This window comes from Zootoca vivipara, chromosome 12 (assembly GCF_963506605.1).
Source record: "Zootoca vivipara chromosome 12, rZooViv1.1, whole genome shotgun sequence".
Lineage (NCBI taxonomy): Eukaryota > Metazoa > Chordata > Lepidosauria > Squamata > Lacertidae > Zootoca > Zootoca vivipara.
In genome coordinates, this window is record NC_083287.1 from 56,599,625 (window position 1) to 56,620,820 (window position 21,196).

At 46.4% G+C, this 21,196-nt stretch overlaps 1 protein-coding gene across 3 annotated transcripts in view; it reads right to left on the minus strand.

Annotated features, from left to right (window-relative positions):
- Positions 1 to 2,284: 2,284 nt before the first annotated feature.
- The window catches only part of CCM2 (CCM2 scaffold protein), a 46,430-nt gene continuing 27,518 nt past the window's right edge, over positions 2,285 to 21,196 (minus strand). For all 3 annotated transcript variants that reach the window (XM_035129421.2, XM_035129420.2, XM_035129422.2), the window contains exons 3-10: positions 20,498 to 20,581; positions 20,050 to 20,233; positions 17,694 to 17,830; positions 15,036 to 15,171; positions 12,707 to 12,764; positions 12,129 to 12,267; positions 9,390 to 9,528; positions 2,285 to 2,854 (exon numbers count right to left, since the gene is read on the minus strand). In XM_035129421.2, coding sequence (XP_034985312.1) covers positions 2,574 to 2,854; positions 9,390 to 9,528; positions 12,129 to 12,267; positions 12,707 to 12,764; positions 15,036 to 15,171; positions 17,694 to 17,830; positions 20,050 to 20,233; positions 20,498 to 20,581 — 1,158 coding nt within the window. In that variant the 3' untranslated portion in view covers positions 2,285 to 2,573. The remainder of the gene's footprint in view (positions 2,855 to 9,389; positions 9,529 to 12,128; positions 12,268 to 12,706; positions 12,765 to 15,035; positions 15,172 to 17,693; positions 17,831 to 20,049; positions 20,234 to 20,497; positions 20,582 to 21,196) is intronic.

The following is a 21,196-nucleotide window of genomic DNA, read 5'->3' on the forward strand; positions in this document are numbered from 1 at the left end:
TTAATTCACTTTCCATTACTTTCAATGGGATAGTTCGCTTCAGTTTATGAACAGACTTCCAGAACCAATTACACCCATGCTTGGGGTTAAGTACGCTTCAGTTTAAGTACTCCGCGGACCCGTCTGGAACAGATTAATCCACTTTCCATTACTTTCAATGGGAAAGTTCACTTCAGTTTATGAACAGACTTCCGGAACCAATTGTGTTCATAAACCGAGGTACCACTGTAACTTGGTATCTGTGGGTATACCGTTAGCCGTGAGAGCGAAAAACCTTCGTCTCCACAGTTGGAAGCAGCAATGCTTTTGAATACCAGTTGCTGGAAGCCACAGGAGGGGGGAAGGGGCTCCTGATTAGCCACCTGGCTGGGGGCTGAGCATCCAGCAGCCTTTTCCAGCCATTGTAGAGAATGGGTTGTAAAGTAGGCATAATCCTGATTTATAGAAAGGGGCGCTGGCCAACCCTACTTTACTCAGCTCTGGGCATAAACTGAATATTCCTTTGCCACCCTTTTGGCCCCTTGCAGGTGGGCACCGCTGTCAGGCAACTCCTGTCTCCTGAACTATGCAAGCTGGTCGTTCTAGGAACAACTGCTTAATAAGTGGTGCCGGAGCTTGATTTTTTCCTCTGCCCTCCCCATCCCTTTCCCCTTGTATGCCATGGCTACAATCTAGAAGATGTTTGGATCTCTCATAGATGCTTCAGTTGAGATTCCTGCATGGCAAGGGACCAGATGTCCCTTCCAACTCTGCAATCCTAGGGTTCTATTCAAAAAGTAGGATTTGGGGACATCCTGTAGCAAGAGCTGTCCACAACTGTAATGCAGAAGACAGTTAGTCTCTCTTACAAAATGACAAGTTTAAGGGGTGGCCAGGGAGGGAGAAAGAGGAGAGGAGAACGGCCCTGGGGATTAAGGAGTGCTGGTTACAGATTTGCTGATGTAACACGAAGCAAGAACAACTCAATTTGCTGAGTGGGCTGCAGGTGGCTGTTCCAGCAGAGAACTGCAACTCACAAGGGGGGGGGGAAGAAAAAAGAAAATGTTGTTTTCCACTGTGGCTGTAACCCCCCCCCCAAAACCCCCAACACACTCAGGACCTCCATTCAAAGAGCTAAAATAGTATACAGGTCAGTTTATAGTAGCCAGCAGAGATCTTGTGGCATGAAATACATATACAAAAATAACTGTGCATTTATATGTATAATATATACAACACATATACATTATGTATATATTTCTTCCACTTCTGGTTCCTTTTTTAAAAAAACAGCACACAAACAAACCCCCAAATCAAGAAATCTACCCCACACTGTAGGCTTGCTGTCAAACTCTCACACTTGAAGAACCACCAGACTCCGCCTGTGTAAGAAGTCCGAGAGGACCTTGAATGCCCTAGTTTCTGTTGTCTCAAAAAAAGAAAAAAGGGAAGAATCTACTGTAGGCTGCCACTGGACCCCCCCACCCCGTCCAGCTTCAGGGGTCCAAGACCACTTTGCCAGCCAGGAACTGCCATATGCCCAAAAAACTATCCTCCCTGCGAAAGCTACACGGCCCAGGTAGAAATGATAGCACCAAATTCCTGGCACCACTTCAAGGGGGGGGGGTTCGTGTAACCATGTCCTTCGACCAGGGAAAGGAAATGCCATGACCTGGTGCAGTCAGAAGTCAGGATGGGAGCTGTTTGCTCAGATGCGGCCAGCCTGACTCAGCTGATGGCTTTGCTCGAGGGCCAGCCGAGGTGCCCTGCAGAAGACGACCTGCGGGCACTGCTCTCAACTGGGGTTATCACATTCAAGTTACGCCCGCCCGGCCCGGTGCCAAGCGCCGAGGTGAGAGCCCATTTCAGCCAGGCTGCTACAATACGGCCGAGCCGAGGTTGCCAACGTTCTGGGCTTTGGAGAAGGAGGAAAGGCAGCTAGCCAAGGCTTGGGGGCAAGGGAAGATCATCTCTTGCTGAGGCCTTTGCCCGCAACCAAGCAGGCAAAGGGCTCGGCTTCGCGCAACCAAGGCCACCTTCTGGTCTGGAACAGAAATGTTAGGACAAAACACCTGGGGTGTTAAGTTAATTCACATTGCAATGAACTTCATTGGAAAGTAACAAACACACACACACACACTCCATCCCCCCCCCCACGGGAAATAAAACAAAAAGGTTAGAAATGTCCTGTGCAAAAAACCGTAAACCGGCTTGTCGAGTTCTCGCGGACTGGCCGTCCTTGGCAAAACCCGGCGCTGCTTTCCCGTCGGATTCATGGCTCTCCAATGATTCCCACCCGCCCACCCTGCAAACGCTCTCCCTCCTGCTAGGGCCTGATCCGGCCAAGACCCTCTCCATGGCTTGCTCCTTCACAGAAGAGACTGTCGCCCACAAGGTCAAGGGCCCCTGAAGGAAGGTAGGAAGGGAAGTCGTAAGGGAAATCTTCCCTTTCCGCTTTGCCCGGAACCAAAAAAAGTTCCTATGATTCCCAGGAGGGGAGAGGAGAGAGTGTGCACGGCTATAGCGAGCAACAGGGCCTGGGTATTCCTGGTGGGGGGAATTGCCTCTTCTCTCTCTCTCTCTCTCCGATCCTTTCACGAAGAATCGTGGTCCATGCTGCAGCCGAGAGCCTCGATGTCATTGCTGATGTCTGAGATCATGCGGTCCCACTCATCTCCCTCCGAGGGTGCGGACTGGTCGTCCGAGCTCCCCGCGGCTCCGTTGCCGTTGGTGGTTGAGTTGGAGGTCGTGCTCACCGTCCGCCGGTACCTCCCAAAGCTGTCGGTGATGATGCCTCGCCCGTCCTTCACGCCAATCGTCTCCAGGAAGTTCTCAAAGTATTGGCTGTCCTTCTCAGGGATGAATGGTCTAAGGCCTTTGGGGGGGGGAGAAGGGAATGGAGCAAGGAAGAGATGGGGGTACAGTTTTTTTAAAAAGAAAGAGGAATAATGTTAAATTACTGTCTAAAACGTATAGCTTGCTTTTAGAGTGGCGTACAAAAGATGGAACAGGTTAAATTGGTAATGACACACTGGGCAAAGGATTTGGGACATAATATCCAGAAGGGATAATATTGGAGTAATATTGGATAATATAATATTGGAATAATATTGGAATAATATTGGATAATATAATAATATTGGAAGGGACCCAGGTGGCGCTGTGGGTTAAACTATTGAGCCTAGGGCTTGCTGATCAGAAGGTCGGCGGTTCGAATCCCTGTGACGGGGTGAGCTCCCGTTGCTCGGTCCCGGCTCCTGCCAACCTAGCAGTTCGAAAGCACGTCAAAAATGCAAGTAGATAAATAGGTACCGCTACAGCGGGAAGGTAAACGGCATTTCCGTGTGCTGCTCTGGTTCGCCAGAAGCGGCTTTGTCATGCTGGCCACATGACCTGGAAGCTATACGCCGGCTCCCTCGGCCAATAATGCGAGATGAGCGCCACAACCCCAGAGTCTGGACCTAATGGTCAGGGGTCCCTTTACCTTTACCTAACTCAACAACAACCTCAGATATGGAATGGAACAAGGAAGAGACGGGGGTACAGTTTTTTAAAAAAGAAAGAGGAATAATGTTAAATTACTGTCTAAAACGTATAGCTTGCTTTTAGAGTGGCGTACAAAAGATGAACAGGTTAAATTGGTAATGACACACTGGGCAAAGGATTTGGGATGTAATATCCAGATGGCAGATGGGGAAAGGTTAAGGAAGAGAGATTTGAAAGTTATGGCATGTTGTGCATTGAAAAAAATATATATGAAAATGATGTACCGGTGGTATTTAACCCCTACTAAGTTGGCAAAAATGTATAGGACAAGTACAAATACCTGCTTGGAATGTAAAGAAAAAGAAGGTACCTTTTATCATGCTGTGTTGTAAGGTAATAAAAGCTTTCTGGGAGATGATATACAATGAAATGAAAAAAAATGCTTAAAATAACCTAAAATAACCAGAAGCTTTTCTATTAGGAATTAGGCACTGACATCCCAAAAGAACAGAAAAAGACTATTTATGTATGGAACAGCTGCACAGATGCTACTAGCCCAGAGACGGAAGGAAGAAAGAGAAACGTTTCCGAGCACAATTGAAAGTGTTGGTGCTGACCTTTAAAGCCCTAAATGGCCTCGGTCCAGTATACCTGAAGGAGCGTCTCCACCCCCACCATTCTGCTCGGACACTGGTGTCCAGTGCCGAGGGCCTTCTGGCGGTTCCCTCATTGCGAGAAGCCAAGTTACAGGGAACCAGGCAGAGGGCCTTCTCGGTAGTGGCACCCACCCTGTGGAATGCCCTCCCATCAGATGTCAAAGAGAAAAACAGCTACCAGACCTTTAGAAGGCATCTCAAGGCAGCCCTGTTTATTTTTATTTTTTTAACCATAATTTTTATTGTTTCTTCATAAATAAACATAATCAAATATTCTTACATAATCACAACTTAAGTTGAAAAATATATCCCTGATTATACCTTTTTAGGGATATCTCCTTTAGTTACAACATATTTTACATTTGTTCTGCCGAACACAGCTTCCCCTTTCTCCCATCCTTGGTTTTATTAATCGAGTTTTTACTACTTGCACTCATATAAAACAAATTCTTATTAATGTTCTTACATCTTATCATCCTCTATGTAATCTCCATAATTTACAGATGCAGGTATCATGAAGTCACAAAAGATACAATTGGTGTTTCGCAGTGTGTTTTAAGATATTCCGTAAATTTTCCCCATTCTTTCTCGATTTTCTGATCTTTTTGGTCTCTTACTCTTCCAGTCAGCTTAGCTAGCTCTATATATTCTACCATTTTCTCTTTCCAGTCCGCTATTGATGGTACCATAGTGGATTTCCATTTCTGGGCTAGGAGCACCCTGGCTGCTGTGGTGGCATACATAAATATTCTTACATCTTCTTTTCTTATTTCCTTCCCAATTAAGCCCAACAAACATAATTCAGGTTTCTTTGGGAATGTGTATTTTAACAATTTTTTTAACTCATTATAAATCGCCTCCCAGAAGGGTTTAACTATTTTGCATTGCCACCACATATGATATATTTCTCCAACCTCCTCCCTGCACTTCCAGCATTTCCTGTCCTGTTTCTTATAAATTCTCGCTAGCTTGACTGGGGTCAGATACCAACGGTACATAAGTTTCATAATGTTTTCTTTTAATATCGTACACGCGGTGAACTTGATATTAGAATTCCATAGTTTTAACCAGAGATCAATTTCTATGTTGTGGCCGATGTCCCTTGCCCATTTGATCATGACGTCTCAAGGCAGCCCTGTTTAGGGAAGCTTTTAATGTTTAATAGATTATTGTATTTTAATATTCTGTTGGAAGCCTCACAGAGTGGCTTGGGGAGCCCGGCCAGATGGGCGGGGTATAAATAAATTATTATTATTATTATTATTATTATTATTATTATTATTATAATATTATCTCAAACCAAGCTGATGGACTATGCTGAGATGGCAAAACTGACTGGAAAGCTCAGGAACCAAGAGGACAAAAACTTTATAAAAGAATGGGAAAAAGTTATAAGTTACTTAGGAGACCACTGTAAGCAGATGGAAACATGAGCAGGATTTTGATCTCACTTGTAACAGTGTAACAATTACCCTGGATAATATGGTTTGATATAAAAACCGGAGTATGGAAGAAGATGTACGTAGTAAAATGTTTAAAATGGGACCCCATGGAGGGGGTGGGGGGAAGTCTGGAAATTCGGAGGAATCTCTCTATATGGGTATTGTTACCCCGGTTTGCTGTTCATAATTTTTATTTGTAAAACCAAATAAAAATGATTTAAAAAGTGTGTGTGTTGGGGTGGGGTGGGGGAGAGCACACCAACAGCAATATCAAAGAATGACAGGTTTGGACGTTTACACCTTCCTTGTACAGTGGTACCTCAGGTTACAAACGCTTCAGGTTACAGACGCTTCAGGTTACAGACTCCGCTAACCCAGAAATAGTACCTTGGGTTAAGAACTTTGCTTCAGGATGAGAACAGAAATCGTGCGGTGGTGGCGCAGCGGCGGCGGGAGATCCCATTAGCTAAAGTGGTACCTCAGGTTAAGAATAGTTTCAGGTTAAGAACGGACATCTGGAATCAATTAAGTTCTTAACCAGAGGTACCATTGTACAGTGAGCAAGGAGGAGGAGGAAGTCTCCTTCCCAGTGTCTTAAAAGTTGTGCTCCTCACCTGCCCCCCGCAGAAAGCGTCCATCACCCTCCAAACACATCAATGAACAGAACATTGACCACCAACTACCACCGAAAAGAAGTTACACAAAAAGGGACTCCACATGGACCCCTCCTGATGGACGCAATACCACACTAGATCTGTACATCGAATGCTTCCGCCACAGAATCCAAACGGATGTGACCAGAAAACACCATCGCTTACAACAAAATCTAAACCATGCTGAAAGGAGAGCCATAGAAAATCTCAGGAACAACCCAGACATTATAATTAAAGAGGCAGACAAGGGTGGAGCTGTCGTCATCATGAACAAAACTGATTACATCCAAGAGGCCCACAGACAACTTTCCAATACTGCCTTTTACATGAAATTGGACTCAGACCCCACACAAGCATACAAAAAAGAACTGAACAAGATTATTAAGGAGCTACCCCTACACATCCAAGAACAGATCCTCACAAACACACCAGCGGAACCTCGGCCAGGAACTTTCTATCTTCTACCCAAAATTCACAAACCAGGAAACCCAGGACGCCCCATCATCTCAGGTATTGGCACCATTACAGTGGGTGTTTCCGGCTATATGGACTCTGTTCTGAAACCATATGCTATCAGTGCTCCCAGCTACGTACGTGACACCACAGATTTTCTGAGGAAAATACAATATTTGAACAATCTTCCTAACAATACTATACTAGCCACTATGGATGTGGAATCTCTATATACCAACATCCCACACAATGATGGTTTACAAGCCATAAGGAACACCATTTCAGATAAAACCACAGCGGACTTTGCTACCAAACTCTGCCACTTTGTCCTTACCCACAACCACTTCAAATTTGGTGATGACCTGTTCCTCCAGATCAGCGGCACAGCCATGGGCACCCGCATGGCCCCACAGTATGCCAACATCTTCATGGCAGATTTAGAACAACGTTTCCTTAACTCCTACCCACTCAAACCTCTCCTGTACCTGCGATACATTGACGATATTTTTATTATCTGGACACATGGACAACAGACCCTGGAAACCTTCCACCAGACATTCAATGACTTTCACCCCACCATCAACCTAACAATGAACCAATCTATGCAAGAAATACATTTTTTGGACACTACTATAAAAATACAGGATGGACGTATAGACACCACCTTATACAGAAAACCAACTGACCGACAAACATATCTACATGCTTCTAGCTACCATCCCAAACATACCAAACAATCCATCGTATACAGCCAGGCCTTACGTTACAACCGCATCTGTTCCAACTCTACAGACAGAGAATCTCACCTAAGAGATCTACAGCAAACCTTTTTAGAACTAAAATATCCACCTGATGAAGTTAAACAACAGATCAACAGAGCCAGACAGATACCTAGAGAGAACCTGCTGCAAGACAGACCCAAAAAAGAAAATAACAGAACACCACTAGTCATCACATACAGCTCCCAAGCTAAAACAGTACAACGCATCATCAGAGATCTACAGCCTCTCCTGGACAATGACCGCTCCCTTTCTCAAGCTCTGGGAGGAAGACCTTTCATTGCCTACAGACAGCCACCCAATCTTAAACAACTCCTCACCCACAATAATACAACCACCAGACTTAACATGGACACTGGTACCAGAGCCTGCAATAAACCCAGATGCCAACTTTGCTGCCACATACACCCAGACAACACCATTACTGGCCCCAACAACATCCAACATACCATCTCAGGACTATTTAATTGCTCATCCTCTAACATTGTGTATGCCATCAAATGCCAACAGTGCCCTTCAGCTCTCTATATTGGACAAACAGGCCAAACCCTACGCCAAAGGATAAATGGACATAAATCTGACATCAGGAACCAGAAGACAGAAAAACCAGTAGGAGAACACTTCAATCTCCCAGGACATTCTATACAAGATCTCAAAGTAGCTGTCTTACTACAAAAGAATTTCAGAAATAGACTGGAAAGAGAAGTTGCTGAATTGCAACTTATCACCAAGCTCAAAACCATGGAGGGACCTGGTTTGAACAGAGATATCGGGTTCTTATCTCATTATACATGATAAGCGATCTTCAGCCATCTCAACCCTTGCTTTTTCATGCAAAACCATTTGCAGTCGTTTGCGGTCATCAACAGCTATCAGTCAGTCAATCACCCATTTCCACCACCCTTCTGAGTGATCCCCCCTCCCCATCCCCACCCCTCCCCACCCCTTCTCTACATAAGTGCCTGGAAACTTCCATTTCACTGTATCTGAAGAAGTGTGCATGCACACGAAAGCTCATACCAAAATAAAAACTTAGTTGGTCTTTAAGGTGCTACTGAAGGAATTTTTTTATTTTACTTAGAAAAATGATGTGTTCACTGAGCCACTAGAGGGAGCCATGGGGGAAACGGAGATTGCGGGGGAGTGTCTATTTCCAAGCAGACTCTGAAATAACATTTCCTTTTTTATTTTTGTGTCGCGCCTTTTCCTCCAAGGAGCTTGAAACCACGCTGTGCACGACCCCCTCCCCCTCTTCCATTAGTCCCCACAACAACCATGTGAGGCTGAGAGGAGGCAGTGACTGCCCCCAAGGTCACATCCAGCAAGCTTTATGTCCTGGTGGAGATTCGAACCCTGGCCTCTCTCGCAGGCGCTGGGAACCGTAGTTTGTTAAAAGGGCTCTGAGAGTTGTTGTAATGAGACTACAATTCTCAAGAGTTCTCCGAGAAGAGGAGCTGTTATACCACTCTGAGAATTGTAGCTCGGGGGGGGGGGAATAGAGGGTCCCCAGGGAATCTCAACAACCTAATTTTTAAAAACTACAGTTTGTCCTGGCATGGATGAAAAAAATGGCAGGTAATGGTACATTCCTGCGGCTGGCTGCTCTCAAGACGCGGAAAGTTTAGAATCAGCAAAGTTTAGAATCCCGCAAAGTTTAGAATCAGCATTTTCCTTCTCCTAGATCAGGCACAGGTAAACTCGGCCCTCCAGATGTTTTGCGACTACAACTCCCATCATCCCTGACCACTGGGTCCTGCTAGCTAGGGGTGATGGGAGTTGTAGTCCCAAAACATCTGGAGGGCCGAGTTTGCCTACGCCTGGCCTAGATGGGCTCCCTTCCTAGGCTGACAAGCCCCACCTGCCCCTCAACAAACGGGATATAGGGACACCAACCACTTTCGTTCATTCAATCCCGGGTTGGGGTCAGGAGGGGACACTCACCTAGCAGAAGGAATTTCCGGCTATCCCCATAGAGCTGTCGCAGGCTGACGCAGAACTCGTGTATGGACGCCCCATTGCGGTATTCGTGCAAAAGCATGGCAAACTGCTGGATCTCATGAGAGGAGAGTTTTGTTCGTAGCTAGGAAAGAAAGGGGCGGGGTGGGGAGAATAAAAGCTAAATCAGCGTAGGTTCCAGCGTTGGAAGAAAAGGGTGTTGAAATGGAAGCTGCGGTGTCTTCTGTTTGGTTTTCCACATAACGTTAGGAAAGGTCCGCAATGAAGGTTTACATCCCAGGAGGTGAGGCAGTGGTTAAGCTCACAGCCGGCTAAAAATTAGGAAGAACTTTCTGATGGCAAGAGCTATCAGACGGTATAACGAACTACCCCGGAAGACGGTGGTTCCCTTAACATCAAAGTTGCAGGTTTGATCCCCGTATGCATATTCCTGCACTTGATGATTCTCAGGGTCCCTTCCAACATTACAATTCTATGATACTAGGCACCCACCACATGACAGCCCTTTAAATATTTGAAGACAGCTATTGAATCATGGCTATTGAATCAAGACAGCTATTGAATATGGATGGCGGCTAACAGATTGAGGTTGAATCCTGACAAGACAGAAGTACTGTTCGTGGGGGACAGGAGGCGGGCGGGTGTGGAGGATTCCCTGGTTCTGAATAGGGTAACTGTGCCCCTGAAGGACCAGGTGCGCAGCCTGGGAGTCATTCTGGACTCACAGCTGTCCATGGAGGCGCAGGTCAATTCTGTGTCCAGGGCAGCTGTCTATCAGCTCCATCTGGTACGCAGGCTGAGACCCTACCTGCCTGCAGACTGTCTCGCCAGAGTGGTGCATGCTCTAGTTATCTCCCGCTTGGACTACTGCAATGCACTCTACGTGGGGCTACCCTTGAAGGTAACCCGGAAACTACAACTAATCCAGAATGCGGCAGCTAGACTGGTGACTGGGAGTGGCCGCCGAGACCACATAACACCGGTCTTGAAAGATCTACATTGGCTCCCAGTACGTTTCCGAGCACAATTCAAAGTGTTGGTGCTGACCTTTAAAGCCCTAAATGGCCTCGGTCCAGTATACCTGAAGGAGCGTCTCCACCTCCATCATTCTGCCTGGACACTGAGGTCCAGCACTGAGGGCCTTCTGTCAGTTCCCTCGTTGCAAGAAGCCAAGTTGCAGGGAACTAGGCAGAGGGCCTTCTCGGTGGTGGCGCCTGCTCTGTGGAACGCCCTCCCAACAGATGTCAAAGAGGGAAAATACTACCAGACTTTTTAGAAGACATCTGAAGGCAGCCCTGTTCAGGGAGGCTTTTAATGTTTAATAGATTATTGTGTTTTATTTTTCTGTTGGAAGCCGCCCAGAGTGGCTGGGGAAACCCAGCCAGATGGGCGGGGTATAAATAATAAATTATTATTATTATTATTATTATTATCATCTCTCAGCCTACAACATTTCTGACGCTCTAGCAAAGCTCTCCCCACCCAGGTGTTTTCCAGCTGTTTCAGACCCCACCTCCTAGTGTGTGGTGCAGCAATGCAGGGCAAGAATGAAGGCTGCCGAATAGATCTGGCAAGAGGCCAAACTTGAGAAAATACTTTGGTTTTAACTGTGTGCCGAGGAAGAGCTCCAGAGTGGAATTTTAATGGGGGAGACTGGAAATGTACTCGCCGTCAGCTATTTATGGCTGCAGGCCGTACGCTAGTAGGTGAACAGCGGAAGGAATGGAATATGACTTTGTACCATCCAGATAAACACTGCGAATAACTGGACAATGGAAGATAGTAATTAATTCTACCAGCACAACAGGTCTGAAACAACAATGTGTATGAAACTGATTTTATACTTAAAAGATGCAACAGTGGCGCTGTTTGTGAGGAGGAAAATGCAGCTAGCTGCAAGAAGGATCTAACGAAGATTGATGGATGACAAATGAACACTAAATAAGAAACGATGCAGCTGTGGCAGGAAATGGCCGACATACTGGTGAAACTTGGAAAAATAGAATATCGTCGAAAAGTGCATTTATTTCAGTAACGCAATTTAAAAGTGAAACCAATATATGAGATAGATGCATGACATGCAATGCTTTGATATGCCAAGCCTTTATTTGTTGTAATTGTTGTTAGGCAGGTCAATTATAAATGGAATGTAATTAATGAAATGTAATAGCGATGTTTATTTTTGTATTATTGTAACTTTGTTTTATTACTGTGGAATTTCCAAAAGAAAGCATTTGTAAAAATAAAAATAAAATAAAAATATTAAGTTGCATCACACGTTTCAATGATAGTCTAATTTTCCGAGTTTCACCTGTATGTTTGCAACAGAAGCGAGAAACCTGATTTTTTTTAAAATTGTATTAAAGTAATGGAGTTGGGTAACTTGGAAAATTAATAATAATAATTGCAGACTCCACTTCCTAGCTGGCTGGGGAGGGTCTCAGGTAGGAGCAGGCAGGCCTGGCCCAGGCCACCTCAAAAATGTCCTTGGACTCCCGTCACCCAGCACAGCCAGTGGACTGGAGGATGATGGGAGTTGTAGTCCTGGCACCAACCGGAGGCCACAGCATTCCCACTGCTGCTCTAGAGGAAGAGAAAGGGACCTGCAGATTCCAATGACCCCCCAGCTAAGTGGGCGACAAGCCCTTTGGTCCCCACCCCCCACCCCACAAGGGGGAACCAAGATTTCCCTGGGGAGAGGAAAGCCTTCCTCCCTGCCCCTACCGTCATCATGTAGTCCTGGAGGAGCTCTGTTGCGGTGGTGCTCAGCTCGCTCTCGCTGGCCGCCTTGGCGTGGGGAGATGGCTGTGCCGAGAAGGAAGAAGGGGAGTTGCCACCGGTCTCCAAGGACTCGGGGAAAGAACTGGAAATGCACAACAGGTCCACGCGTCACCCTCACAGAGCCGAGGGCCTTCCATCTCCTCCTCCCTCCCAGTCAGTTTTCCTTTTGTGCTGCGTCTGTCAGGTTGTAGGCCTGAGGGTTCGGGACTGAAGTGATACTTGCCCCCCTTTTACCTGCGCTGGGAGCCTTTTTTGGGGCTGAAGATTTGGGAGGAGGGGGAACTGTTTGATAAAGAATGGAGGCGCACTCCATTGTCTCATACCACATGGGACGGCACCGACTACTTTGGGAACCTAGCAGACGTTTTACTTACAATTAGGCAATACATGGATTTTGTGAAATGAATACGCACACACACCCAGTGCTATTTTTCTAGAAAAAGAGGTGCCGGAACTCCTGCCCTGTTCTGTTCTAACAGCAATGGTGCCCTATTCTTCCCTGCTGCCCTAAGTATACTCACAAAGTGCTTGCTTCCGTTTCGTAGGAATCTTTAACGTCCACTTTTGTAGAAGAGTCATCTGCAAGGAAGTAGCCAGAGAGAGAGAGAGAGAGAGAGAGAGAGAGAGAGAGAGAGAGAGAGAAGAGAAGAGAGCTATAAAAGGCAAGTAGGTTTGGCTGGCACATGGCCTCTCCAGTGCTGGCCCCGAGGCAGGTTCAAACAGCCAGCAAACTTGGATCAAAAGCTGCCAGCCCTGCTGAAGGACAAAGCGGGCACCCACAGATACCCCTAAGAGTGCAACAGGAAGGACCAACAGGTCCAGACCTCGGTGGGCTGCTGCCAGTCAGAGCAGTCAGCTGGAGGCAGCAATGCTTGTGGACGCTGGTTGCTAGGAACGGCAGGAAGGGAGAGGGCTCTTGTGCTTAGGTCAGGGGTGCCCAAACCTTTTTCAAAGAGGGCCAGATTTGATGAAGCGAGGGCCGACCAAAGTTGCTGAGCTTTTTAAAGGATTTTACCCCAGGACATATACTGCCACAGGGGCCGGATTAAAATCGACCAGCGGGCCGGATTAGGCATTCAGACCAGGATCGGTGCAGTGGTGAATTTCTGTTTAATTATCATTTGCTGGTGTTTTGAGAGTTGATTCTATCGTGTCGTGTACAGTGGTGCCTCGCTAGACGAATTTAATTCGTTCCACGGGTCTTTTCTAATAACGAAAAATTCATCTAGCGGATCCCATTGGAATGCATTGAATTTTTTTTGAATTTTTTTGCCCATAGGAACGCATTAATTGAATTTCAATGCATTCCTATGGGAAACCGCGATTCGCTAGACGATTGTTTCATAAAATGAATTCGTCTAGCGAGGCAACCTCCGCTCGAAAAATCCTTTCGTTAAGCGGAAATTTCGTTAAGCGAGGCACCACTGTGCTATTATATTCTCATAGAGTACTGAATACTACTTTATTTGATACAAGTCATTTCACATTAATGTCACATTTTATTATGTCATTTTGTATTGGGTCAGATTATTATAAGGTGTGTGTTCTTTGTTGTATATTTTGTTGCTGTAAACTGCCTTGCGCGTGGCAATATAGAAAGGCGGTATGCAAATTAAAAGGGAAATGAAAAAATGAAATTAAATATCTGGGCTAGATAGACACTCAAGGGAGCCTCTGTTCCAGCTAGATGAGAAGAGGGAGGCCACTTCAGCCCAGTTTGCCACCAGTGGATATATTATTATTACATTATTATTATTATTATTATTATTATTATTATTATTATTATTATTAGCGGGACCCAGGTGGTGCTGTGGGTTAAACCACTGAGCCTAGGGCTTGCTGATCAGAAGGTCGGCGGTTTGAATCCCTGCGACGGGGTGAGCTCCCGTTGCTTGGTCCCAGCTCCTGCCAACCTAGCTGTTCGAAAGCACGTCAAAATGCAAGTAGATAAATAGGAACCGCTACAGCGGGAAGGTAAACGGCGTTTCCGTGTGCTGCTCTGGTTCGCCAGAAGCAGCTTTGTCATGCTGGCCACATGACCCGGAAGCTATACGCCGGCTCCCTCGGCCAATAATGTGAGATGAGCGCGCAACCCCAGAGTCGGTCACGACTGGACCTAATGGTCAGGGGTCCCTTTACCCTTATTATTACAGTGTTGCCTTGCTTAACGAATGCCCTGCTTAACGAAATTTCCGCTTAACGAAAGGATTTTTCGAGCGGAGGTTGCCTCGCTAGACGAATGCGTTTTACGAAAAATTCGTCTAGCGAATCGCGGTTTCCCATAGGAAATTCATTTAATGCGTTCCTATGGGCAAACAAAAAGTCAAAAAAATTCAGTGCATTCCTATGGGATTCACTAGACGAATTTTTCGCTATAAGAAAAGACCCGTGGAACGAATTAATTTCGTCTAGTGAGGCACCACTGTACTACTACTACTACTATTATTATTATTATTATTATTATTATTATTATTATTATTTCTTCTTCTTCTTCTTTTGTATACTGCGCTTCATCTTTAACTCTCAGGCCAGTTCACAACATATTTTTTCTCTCTCTCTCTCTCTTACATTACATGATGAAACAAGAAAAAAAGCCCCACAAACCAATGACCCCACCCCACCCCACCCGCGAGTTTAGAGCCGCCTTTGGCAACCTGGCGCTCTCCCCATGCTCTGGGCTACAACCCCCATCATCTCTGGGAAGATGCCAGGTAGGCAAAGGCGAGATCACATGATCGCTCAGTCCCGCAGGTGGAACTGGAGTAGTTCAGGCCTGCTCGTTTCCCCTCGGCAGCAGCCACTTGCAAGAGACACCCCAGAAGCCAAGAAAACCACAGCTGTTTCTCATACCGCTGTGCAGGGAGAGATGCCGGGTTGGCGTGGAGGCCCCGTCGAATATTGCTCTGTCGAGGAAGTCTATGGTGGACTCCGTGTAAACAATGTGGAAGACTTGGCTGAGAAGGGAGCAGAGTTCCTCCGCGGTTACCTGGAGAAGGATGGAACAGGTCGGGTGGGCTTTGGGGGAGAAGCAGAGAGCTTCCAAGTTCTCCCATCTTTTTTTATTATTATTATTCACTTTTATTAAATGTACATTACATACAAAAAACAAAACACAAACTAATCTTACATTGGACATTTCTAGACTTTAGTTATTACAGTATACATATCAAATTGTCAAACATCTAGAATAAATGTGTATTATATAAAAGAAATAGAGAGAAAAGAAAAAGAAAAATACACGACGATAAAACAAAAAAATGGACAAGACTAAAAATACCAATCAAACAAAAACCAGTATTTAATTAATTCAAACCAGTACCAGGGTATTGTGCTCACAAAGGCCCTTGTACTGGATTGAATTCCATTTTGTAACTTGTTGGTTTGTCGACTTCCGTCTCCTCTCTGCGGTTTCAATTCAGCCATTCCTATCTTTGATCTGTATTTATTTGTCTCCATCTTGGGATACCTCAGTCTGCGAAATTAGTCTAAACACAGCCAAGTGTGGACAAAAGCCAACAAAAGAGGTTTAAAGACTGTCTCAAGGCAAATCTTAAAAAAAGTAGTATAAACACTGACAACTGGGAAACACTGGCCTGTGAAGGCTCCGGGTGGAGAACAGCCTTTACCAAAGGTGTCATGGGCTTTGAAGTTACAGGTAGGTAGCCGTGTTGGTCTGAGTCGAAGCAAAACAAAAAAATTCCTTCAGTAGCACCTTAAAGACCAACTAAGTTTATATTTCTTCAGGTATCTGAAGAAGTGTGCATGCACACGAAAGCTCATACCAAAATATAAACTTAGTTGGTCTTTAAGGTGCTACTGAAGGAATTTTTTTGTTATGGGCTTTGAAGACACTCGAACTCAGGACGTAAGGGAGAAACGCGCTAAGAGGAAGGCGCGCTTGGCAAACCCTCACCGTGATCAATTCCTGCCCGGAAACTAATGTCCCCACTGTGGAAGGACGTGTGGATCCAGAATTGTCTTCCACTGTCACTTACGGACTGATTGTTAAAACCGCGTTTATGGAAGACAATCTTACTCGGCTACAAGGGATCGCCAAAGAAGACTGCAACTCCCATCAGTCCCAGCTGGCATGGTCAATGATGGGAGTTGGATTCCAGCAATCTCTGGAGAAACACAGCTCCCGAAACTTGCCATAAGATATCAGAAGCCCACTCCACAGTTAACACAGAGCAAGGGTTTCAGCGAGGCTACCTCTGTTCTGCCCAACAGCATCCCTGCTGAGACACGACAGGCACCTGATATCTGTGCCTTCGAGAAACACTTCAAGGTACTTGTTTCAGTAAGATTCGCCACCAGCTGGGTGGAAGATGCTTATTTGCTATGGGTTTTATTAACCTACCAGCTGGCCCTGCACGCGTTGCTGTGCATTAGTCTGTGAGATGGAGGCTAATAGCCCCCCTTCAGATCCCCCTGAGCCTCAGAGTCCCCCTGAGCCGAGGCGAGATACTATGGAGAGGGCAGGTTTCATCCCTGTGTCTCCCCCCCCCCCCGGCAGGCCCCTACCTCCGCTTGGCAATGTTGGGCCTTGTTGCTGCAAAAGGCCTGTTTTCAGTTGGTTTGGCCTTCATGGATGTGAGTGGTGGATCTCGTGGTGGAGGCGGGGTTTGGGGGTGTGGTGTAGATTTCACAGGAAGGGAGGGGGTGTAGGAGGAGGAGCTGAGGGAATAACGCCACTTGAGGGCGCTGTTTTAGTTTGTGGAAAAGCAGGTCTGTACCTGCGCAGGTAAGAGATGTGAGGCATCCGAGGTTCTGCAAACACTCGGGAAGTGGCATGGATCGTTGTGTCCAAATTTCAGGGGGATCGGTCAAGCGGTTACCGAGAAAAGTGGAGCCCACAGTTTCACCATTTTTACATATATATAGATCTTCAGTCGTGTTTTGACCCGCTTTTTAAAAACTGTCTCAGCTGTTTTTATGGTATGTCGACAAACTGTCACAAGATGCATGAAATTCATAAAGTAATGAATAACACTTCAGTTAATAATAATACTTCAGAGGAACGCTTCAGGCAGCAGCAAAATTTACTGGCGTTCTATGAAAAGGGGAAAAAATACTGGAACATTTCTATCTCCAGTGCAATTTTTAACAGGGTCGCCATCTCCAGTGGCCGCTCGCAAATGATTTCTGGTGGACGGAATTATTCCTGGGCACAGGTCTCAAATAAAAGAAAATGCTCCGTGCCTGTAAGTTGCACATTTGCAGGCAGGAAGGTGATCGTTTAAACATCCATTCCACAGACACTGGTTTTTTCCTAGTTGGAAAAATCCTGCTTCACTGTATCTGTGAGAGAAGACTGCCTTGTTAGGCCACAAGAGAGCGTAAGACGACCCAGAGTCGATGCCTCTTCGCAGCCTGAGTGCATCTCTTCACCTGCGTAGCTGCACCTGTCGAAGGTGAAGGCAAGATCTTTCCTAGCAAAGGGAAGTATTGCTGTCAAAAACGGACCTGCATGAGGAAGGGGAGGGGACAGAGGGGGGGACATCTTACTTTATTCTCCGTAGCCAGGACCACCAGGCAACAAGCTTCGACAGGAACCGCTCCGCTCTCCGAGAGAGACCCTGACGTGAGAGCTTTCAAGCTTTCGGCACAAAGACTCTGGTTGGGGGAAATCCCGGGGTCCTGAGCTGAGAAAAACCAGAGGCCATTAGTGGAACCAGGAGGCAAGCTGCTATGCCTGCATGATTCTGCATAACCCCCCCCCCCCTGGGAAAAAGGGGTACAGTGGTACCTCGCAAGACGAATGCCCTGCAAGACAAATTTTTCGCAAGACGAATGCGTTTTGCGATCTGATGGTGATCTGATGGTGACTCGCAAAATGAATTCGTTTTGCGAAAAATTCGTCTTGCGAATCGCGGTTTCTCATAGTAATGCATTGAAATTTAATTCATGCGTTCCTATGGGCAAAAAATAATAATTCAATGCATTCCTATGGGAAACCGCGATTCGCAAGACGAATTGACTCATGGAACGAATTAAATTCGTCTTGCGAGGCACCACTGTATTTTGTAATGTTCCAGAACGACGAGCTCAATGGTAATCCCCAACCTTATGCTGCTTTCAACCTGCTGAGACAGTATTTATTTATGCGCTTTTTTCTTTGGTTTCTTTTGTTAATAAAATAACTTTAAAAAACAAACACTGTGCATTTGCTTAACAGTAGGGAAAGCACTCGTTTAGAAACTTATGAAGCTGCTTTCTCCGGAATCAGACTATTGAATTGAACGGGTGGCAAATGGGATTTGTACCGCTGAGCATTTGGGGCAAATGCTACCAGAACTGAGTACAAGAAAGGAGATTCCGACTCAACATCCGGAAGAACTTTCTGGCGGTGGGTGCTGTTTGACAGGGGAACGGTCTCCCTCGGGAATGGTCTCCCTCGGGAGGTGGCGGAATCTCCTTCCTTGGAGGTTTTGAAGCAGAGGTTGGATCTGCCAGGGATGCTTTAGTTGAGATTCCTGCATTGGAGGGGGTTGGACTAGATCAGTGTTTCTCAACCAGTGTGCCTCCAGATGTTTTGGGACTACAACTCCCATCATTCCTGACCACTGGTCTTGCTAGCTAGGGATGATGGGAGTTGTAGTCCCAAAACATCTGGAGGCACACTGGTTGAGAAACACTGGACTAGATGACCCTCGGTGTTCCTTCCAATTATCTGATTCCGCGATTTGCATTGCTGAGGGAGTCTGCTCCACGGTTGAACAGCTCTTACTGTCGGAAAGTTCTTCCTGAAGTTCATCATCAGAATCAAATAAAACAGCGGACTCGTTCAAGCCACAAATAATATAACACAATTCACAGCTCACAAGGACAAATATTAACAATTAAAAAAGAAAAGTTTAAGATTATGATTAAAAAAAAATTAGGCACTACGCTAAAATCAATATCTGATGTCATTATAGAAAATTCTTATAACTATCAATAATCTGCTAACATTCCATTCCGTCTCTTGTACGAGAGGACAGCTGTTAGGAATTTAGCAACCTGTAGAGTAATATAAAGATCCACATCTTGAAGAACCCAGGCAAGCTGTAGGTCAACTGGTTTGTCAGCCATAGGCTGGATTATGGAATTTAGTATACTAGCACGAGCCGAACTGTACTGAAGTTTAGTTGGAATCTCCTTTCTTGTAATTGGAATCCACTTGTTCCATCTTTCCTATAAACAGAGGCAGTTAGCTTATTTATATAACCTCCCCCCCCCAATACATCTGTCAGCTGTCAGGGACTGGGCAGAAGAGGAGCGGTGGAGACTGCCTCCCCAGCCTGAACCTTCCAGAGAAGGAGGAGACAGTTCAGAATTACAACAGGGGTTTGAGGGAGGTGGGAAACCATGGGAGAGGAGGAGGGGAAAGCACAGTGAGTGACAGCTGACAGACTCAAGTGTCTTTAGAAATCCTGCCCCTCTGTCTCCCAGAACCCGGCGGGCCTTTAAAGTAGGAGAGCAAAGAGCTGAGAGGCAGAGGGCAGTTTTCAGAACCCGCAGTGATGGCTCATGAGGAAGTGGGAGAGACAGAGCGGGTGAAGATTCACTCGGGACAATGCCATTATCCAGAGAGGCTGCATTCCCAAGCCTCTCTCTGTGCAAATATTGAATAAAAGCAGATGGTAAGGACTTTCCCCTGTCTTCTCCGTTCTTGGCAGCCTGCCGTGAGTTTGTTCCTCTGCCGCCTGACAGAATCGGTCTTTCTCAGACGCAGCAGAGTCCTACTGCACCCCACTTAGCTGCCCCCCAGGAGAGATGCACAAGAGCTGGTGGACGCAGCAGGCTCTCGTGGCTACCAAGACACCACCCCCTCAAAAAACAACAACCCAACAACTGGAAGGCAACCCCTTCGCCAGCCTACCTGTTTTCAACACCACCAGGTGCGAGGAGTCGTCGCGGATGTAGGAAACCGACGCAATGTCATGGATTGGGACCCTGAGTATGATATCTTCGCCATCCCGCCACACCAGTTTGACGTTGTAGGCGGAGAGGCTGATCACAGCGTCATGTTCCTGCGTCAGCTGCCCTGGAAGCTTATGAGCCCTCTAGGACGAAGGCGGGAGGGGAAGAAGAGGCAGGGTATTAAACTACCACGATGAGGGAGAGCTCGGCTGGTAAAGCACGGGACTCTCGGGGTCTTGGGTTCAAATCCCACGGTTCCCGCACTGCAGGGGTTGGATCAGATGATCCTCGTGGGCCCTCTGCATTTCTAGGATCCCATGAAAACTTCTCCCCGGGTGGAAATGCTTCTCTAACATGCCAAAACTGGGGGGGGGGGAGAGAGAAACTCAAGACCAGCTGGTACGCACCTTTGCATTGTCTATCAAATGCAGCACTTCCGTTCGGCTGGAGGGATTCAGGTACCCTGGGACAGATGCTAATTGGCCTAAATACTGGGAAGCAATGAAGAATTGTCAGAGTGAGATGAAACCAGTGTGATTTTCAACATGGCCCGGGGAGAAAGAAGCATACCTGCCAAGTTCCTCTCTGAAAAGTAAGGGGTCGGACCGGAGGTAGCATACCGGAAGTAGCGCTGCCGCCATTTTGGAACTGGGCGGAGCATGCTCCGAAGTGACTTTTGATGCTGCTGTGCCCAGTTCCAAAATGGCCGCCGCACCAGAATAAACTGGGGGGAAACAAAAAAAAAATCCGTTTTTTGGGCTGGGGACAGCCGGAAAAACGGGGGTTTCCCGGGGAATATGGGAGACTTGGCAGCTATGGAAAGAAGGCCTCTCTGCAGAACCCCGCTAACGCGGTTCGCAGGAATGAGTAAGGCCCTGCTGTTAAAAACAGGAAACCACCTTTGAGGGGAGTAGGACAGAGCAAGGAGCATGTGTGACACAATCCACCTAGAAAGCTCCACCTGAACCAGTGTTTCTCCAACTTGGGTCCCCAGCTGTTGTTGAACTACAACTCCCATCACCCCTAGCTAGCAAGGCCAGTAAATGGGAAGCAATATGCTTGGCCTCCATGCTTAAGCAGTATCTTAATGTAACCAGTGTATCAAA